This window comes from Suillus fuscotomentosus (assembly GCF_016647785.1).
Source record: "Suillus fuscotomentosus strain FC203 chromosome Unknown F5891scaffold_123, whole genome shotgun sequence".
Lineage (NCBI taxonomy): Eukaryota > Fungi > Basidiomycota > Agaricomycetes > Boletales > Suillaceae > Suillus > Suillus fuscotomentosus.
The window spans coordinates 27,457-34,039 of NW_024539635.1; the positions used below are offsets into that span (position 1 = coordinate 27,457).

Consider the following 6,583-nt stretch of genomic DNA (forward strand, 5'->3'; position numbering starts at 1 on the left):
ATTGACACAATCTCTGTAGCACATGGTAAACAACCTGCAAGAAATGAGAAACGGTAAAGTCAGACAAGAAAGGTAAGAAGTGTCACTTGTCATAGATAGTAGCAGTGTCCTCGATGTTATCACACTCATCTTCTGCTATAGCTCTGAGAAGAGTATCGTTTGCGTTGGCGGAAGGTGTCAAGTGCTCATAGGAGCTTCTGTCATATACCATGCACTGTTCCATATCCCATTGAGAGGCTGCCCAACCTTTAGTGAAGTCGAGGTGTTTCTTCTTCAGGAAAAATTTGACCATCTGTAATGCTTCCATCAAAACAGGGCTGAGATGATTCCTTTTTTCATATGAGTTTCACTACTCGAGGAAAATACCCGCTTGCATGACACAGCAGATGTTACACACTCAAATAGATCTGTTATGCGGAGCCCTAAGAGGGGCGTCGTCCGCTAACGTTCGTGACGTAACCAGAAGGGTCCAGTGTAGCGACTGAGACTGGCGACGTCGAGTCGGCAGATATCAGAGACGCGCGTGTCACGTGACTTCTAAGACGGATGTCTTCAAAGTCACTGACGTTCTCAAAGTAAGGACAGTCTTGTCCGAACGATGAGTTAGTCGATCGAGGTAGACTTAGGCATGATGAGCACCTAAGAAAAGATACTAGAGACTGAAGCTGAGGGGGCTTCAGAGGGAAGTATGTTTGAGGGAAGATTGAGTAGATTCAAGTTATGGAATCTAGTACAGAGTGACCGACTACTTATAGTAAGTGGAAAGGGTTAAGGGCAAGGCTACCATACTGTAGGTAAGGGCAAAGGGGAAACGGAAAGGGTATAGGTACACTGGTAGCAGAGCCTGATTAGTGATGTGAGGTCGAATGCGGAATGAGACCGAGAAACATTGGAACGAGCCAACGGTAAATGATACAATGCGCAGCACGCATGAGTCAGAGGAAAGATAAGACAAGATAAGGAAAGCCACATTGGTGGTACGAGTCAGAACGAGTCATAGCCCGAAGGCACGTGTGCACGTTGGTGCGATAGGAGGGGGATGAGGGACGGGAACGGTCCCGAGGATCCGGTCAACGGATAGTCGGTAGAGAAGTACGAGCCGGAGGCATACGAGGGCGAGGACAAAGGGGAAAAATGATAGGGGGACCATGTAGCCGATGTTACTTGTAACAGCAGAGGCTTGTATTGGAGTATAGTCCATGGCGATTGAGTAGATGGTTGGGAACATGGACTGTGAAGCCTGGTTGACAACTTGTGGTTAACGACAAAAGGTGGGACTTGAAGGCGAATGGACTTACATTCCAAAATATAAGTATATCTGTTACCTGAGGACTAAGAGCAGCTGTAGTGTATGCTGTGAACTCTTGATCTACAGTTTGACCATTGTCATGGGGATGCGACACATTTGCCTTAGGAAGTTTGTAGCAACGCGCACCTAGTGTACGTGGTTGTTGTTGTATAGCTACTACAGGTCGACATTGCACAGGATCAGAGCATTCTGCTCTCTTGCTATGCATCTGTGGAATAAATCAGTCCAAAGTTGCACCTTTACCATGACTTATTACAGAGATATACCAACTTCACAATAAAATCCTTGGTAGCAGAAATTTGGTCCACCTCCCATTGAGTGTTGATCCATGACATTCACATCATAGGGTCAACAACTACAAAAGTAATCATGAGATCAACATTTATTTTGAAAAAAATATATGGGATTGACACATAGCGACAGCATAAGCATGTGTCGCACTCATCTGGGTAGTGTATTTTCTTGCCCAGGTTAAGCCTATGTTGACAAAAGGTTTACAATGAGGTGAATGTAGGCAAATAGACTGCCAGCCCTCGATCATCTCTTCAAACATGGGAACCACATGACTCAGCAAGGGAGTGCTTTCACTAGAGAGTTTTTGCTGGGTGATGTGAGGAGCCTGGTATGAAATTATAAGATGCATAATGGGTTTTGAAGTTCGAACACACCTCCAATATCACTTCTAGATCCTCAAGGAACTGCCAATCTATTTCGCTCAATTTTCTCTCAGATATGTTGCATTGAGGCCAAGCATTGAAAAAGGCACTTATTGCCTGGGTTAGTATTAGTCTATGTGATATGTTTAGTGGTGGGCATCTTACCTGATGGAGTGTCCGCAAGTGGTTGATCATGACATATACTGAATCCCATCTAGTAGGCTCATCTAGGAGGACCTCTACAACTGGGAGCTGCATATGCTCGCCTGTGTCATCTTGAAACCATCCCTCCTCATTACCCCTAAGGATAGTGTCACGAAACCTGTCATGCCACTAGTTTGATGCACAGATCAGCTGCACAACATGTCTGGCTCACTCAAGAGGCTTGTTTTGCACAGCCTGGATGTAATCTGGTTTGTCAATGATCTGACCTTTGACTGACCATGTATTGGCCACAATGGAAAAGTCAGCAGTAGTGTATTCATCAATAATATGCTTCACACATATGTTTACAATGTGCGGAAAACATGGTATCCTGTGTTCAGTTAGATTAAAATTAATGCCACATTGCCCAAGTAAGGTCAAAAGCTCCTGCATTGTGGTATGATTGTTACCTGTGTTGTCAAGAGTAAAGTGCCCCATCTAAATGACATCAGAACATGCGATACAATATGAATTAGTACTGACCTTGGTCATAGTCTCTGCACGATCGAGGAGATATAATATTACAGAACCAAGAGATGACCCATCATGACTACCGGGAACATAATGGAAAGCAATGAGCACCGCCTTTAGCATGAGCATTGAATCTTTATCAGCCTTAGCAACCCAATGAGCCGTGATGGCCATGAATGGCCAGAGCTTATAATCCGACCACAGGTCAGATGTAAAGCAAACTTTACCCTGTGCGTTCTAAAAGGAATAAGATATGTCATGAGATGCTTGACAACCATGCACTTACAGCAAGGTCAGTCTTCAAGGCCAGGAAATATTCTTGCCATTGCTCAATGATCATTTCATGAGCCTTCGTGCAGTAAAATAGGCCAGTCTCACCAATTTCTGGCTGTAGGAAATGGATGAGGTGTCTAAATTCAGGACACTCAATCATGTTTATTGCCTGGGAGAAATTATTAATAGTGCCTGTAGGGGGTGAACTGCGACTCACTTGATCATCGGCAAGGATAAACTTCACAATTTGACAATGCATTTCATCAAGTGTGAAGTCTGGAATCGCATCATCTGGAGAGCTGGCTCCCATGAGCAAAGCACCAGATCCCTGATTAGGAGGAGAACCAAGTGATTGTATTGTACAAGGCAATTTCTTGAGCTGTGCGCAAATTGTTGCAAGTGTCCATCCTTCAGCTAGGGATTCACTTAGATCCTTTATCAGGATGCACCAGCCTAAATGTTCTGCTGCTTCCAAATAAAGGTTGGTGTGATAAGTGAAGGCATGTGCTCGGGGAGCTGAAGTGGATGTTGAACCTGCATATACCATGACCTTGTGCATTTCATCGATCTCATGTAGTGTTCTGATGAAAGGTGTGAGAAACAACAAAAGATTGCAGATACAATACTTACTCACAAGGGATGCAAGTTTTGCCCTTAGTATCGGTATCAACCCAGTAAAAGTGAGCTATATCTGTTGGCCCTTTGGCTTGCTTGAGGTTGCCAGTGGCCAAAGGGTCAGTCCAAATGGTGCTGGTGCTGGTCTGGAGTAGGCTTGGATGAGAGCCTACAGGCGTCATAGTGGCAGGCACTGGCAAATCACTTGGTTCCTCTTCATCCCCTGAGATATTCTCGAGGTCAAAGGTTTCACCCTCATCTGGACCAGGGGAAGCTGCATCAGAGATCCTGTATCTAGCAGGAAGTCGTCGCTGATGGGCATTTTGAAGAGTAGTAGCATTCACAGCAGGGATAGCAGCAGTGGCGATGGGGATAGCAGTAGTAGTGATGGGGATAGCAGCGGCAGTGGGGGAGGCCACTGCCTGTGCCTTGTTCTGCCCATGTCAGTGACTTTACATCTGTGGTAGTAATGGTATTAATCCAACGACATATAAACATTCATTCTGGGAAACCCCAGAACACGTTAATGTACGCACCAAATGTTGTTTTCTAAGTGAGTCCGAGGAACGAGGACGAACATAGAATGTTGTCTATGTGGCAGATGTCCTTTTTGGGACATCTCTTCTTTGCTTCGTACTACTACTTGCAAATTATCAGTACTCTACGACTCCGAGTCGTAACACTCGTTCTTTCGCATTTCTTTATACAACGGACTAGAGTCCTTCCAACTCTAATATGCCGCATCTACCGAGCGACCCGAATTTGAGTTTTTGTCCCAATTATGCGGACGACGCATTCATCAATACGAGACTTCAATTGACCAATGAGAACATCACCAAACCGCAGGCCATTGTAATACTCCGGAACATATGGCAAGCAGAGAACAATGCTGCAAAGCTTCAATGGCAAGCACAGGTGAACGAAGACAGAGACTGGCGAGAACAATTAGAGAGACTCGACAACGAGGAGCGAGAAAGGCAGGAACAAGAGACCCATGATGAGGAAGAAGCAGCACGGAAGGAAGATAGAAAAAAGAACAAGCATAAGTACACTGCCATTCTGGACCTGGATGTACCTCTGAAGCCTATAATCCTTCCCTCTTCTTATGCTCTACACAAACTCGACAAGGGCGATTACGTCGAACTCTGGTACTTCACCAATGAAGGTCTCGACGATGCCAAACTTAAGAGCTCTGTCAATGAAGACGCTATGATCATGGCCACGTTAGCAGGAGGAGATACTGCATGGATATCAGCCGCGTCAACTTGGAATGCAAGAGCAGTTGTTGACGACCAGAATCTTAGGTTTGAAGATTTCTGTCAAGCTTGTCCACGTATTATTGAGGCCATGCAAGAGGCTGCATGGCCCGCAGATCACATCCAAATGATGGCCCTCTTCTGGCGTAACTTGCAGGTTCACAATTTCCGCTCCATGCGCGACCCCTTAGCGCAGAGAGCACTGCTCGTATACCAGGCAGAACAGAGGAAGCATTGGCACATCACAGTCAAATCAGCTCGAGGAGCATATGACCTCTCTCGGATTAATGAGGTGCTCTTAGAGCGCACCAGATCAGACCTCTACCTCGAAGAGCATATGAAGCTAGACAATAGGTGAGACTACAAGATTGACCATTGGATCAACCTTCTTGCAGCAGGAGCATCATCTAACTATCATCACAAAGGCAGAGACAACAGCCGTGCAATCAAAGATCAACGATGACGTTCAGGGTCTCCGAGCCAGGAACAAGAATATCGTCGTCAATCACCCCCACCGGATTCACACAAACATTCACAGCAGGATTTTCGAAGCAGCGCAAACAGAGGTCCCCTCTCCACTTGCGCTGTCTGCCTGGGGAGACACCCGCACAAGATCATCGAGTGCAAAGCTACCAAGACTTGGGACAACACCTCGGACACCCTCTGTGCTTGAGTCGGGAAACTCCTCAACATGCGAGACGGTCGTGCAATTTGCAGCGACTGGCAACAGGTCGCAGGATGCAGCGATATCTCTCACAATCGTCGACATTTCTGCTCTGGATGTGCCTCCTCCTCGCACGGGGCCCAGAATTGCCCTCGAACACAGAAAGCTTAGAGCGCTTACTCCATATAATGCTGATGCTTGGGAAGCTCGCCTTACACGAGCTGGCCTTATCGATAGATACTCTCATATTCCCGAAGGATTCCGTCGAGGTTTTCATCTTAATCTTCCTGTCATTAAAGTCACACAATCCCCCCCGAACAAAGATTCCAATCTTGTCTATACAAATGAATTCCAATCTATCATCAAATCTGAAATCCAAAAAGAGAGATATATTGGCCCATGCACAGCGGCCGAAATCGAGAGCTTCATCGGTCCTTTCCAATCTTCCCCCTTCTCGATCATTCCGAAACCAGGTCGACCAGGATGTTTCTGTATCATTCAAGATTATTCTTTTCCCCATGCGCCTTCTATTGAATTCCCTAATCCATCCATTAATTCATATATTGACACAGATCAGTTTCCCAGTACCTGGGGAACTTTCTATACAGTCGCGCTTCTCATCAGCTGGCTACCTCCTGGATCACAAATCGCGACAAGAGACGTCGCTGAAGCATATCGCACCATCCCATTGCATCATTCACAGTGGCCTGCAGCCATGGTGCGTATCGCCGACAATCAGTTCTGTATTGACACCTGCACCTCGTTCGGAGTCTCACCTTCCGCAGGAGCTTACGGCTGCATTGCAGGTGCTGGACTCAATATCTTTAGATCTGAAGGTCTTGGTCTGGCGTCACATTGGGTTGACGACCATCTATTCTTTCGTATACGGAAAGACTTTCGTGAAAGGTATAATGAGCAACGACGAGAATGGCATAAGGACATTATCGAAAGGGGTAGTCATCAAGACGGAGGACGAATATGGTTCAGTGGGAGAGTCTTTGATGACGGAACTATCGAAGAGTTCGATGAAGACTGCAGGTTTCCTATCATTGATTTGTCAAAAGCCTCGCACCGGTCACCAGAGGATGAGGTCTTTACTTACAATTTCGACGACATTAATAGGCTATCTCGTGAC

At 46.0% G+C, this 6,583-nt stretch overlaps 1 protein-coding gene across 1 annotated transcript; it reads left to right on the forward strand.

Annotated features, from left to right (window-relative positions):
- Nucleotides 1-4,263: 4,263 nt before the first annotated feature.
- F5891DRAFT_922617 (uncharacterized protein) lies at nucleotides 4,264-4,878 on the forward strand (the record flags this gene model as incomplete). Its single annotated transcript, XM_041373811.1, has 1 exon — nucleotides 4,264-4,878. A coding segment is annotated over one exon (615 nt), but the record flags the coding sequence as incomplete, so codon positions are not given.
- Between the last annotated feature and the right edge of the window lie 1,705 nt (nucleotides 4,879-6,583).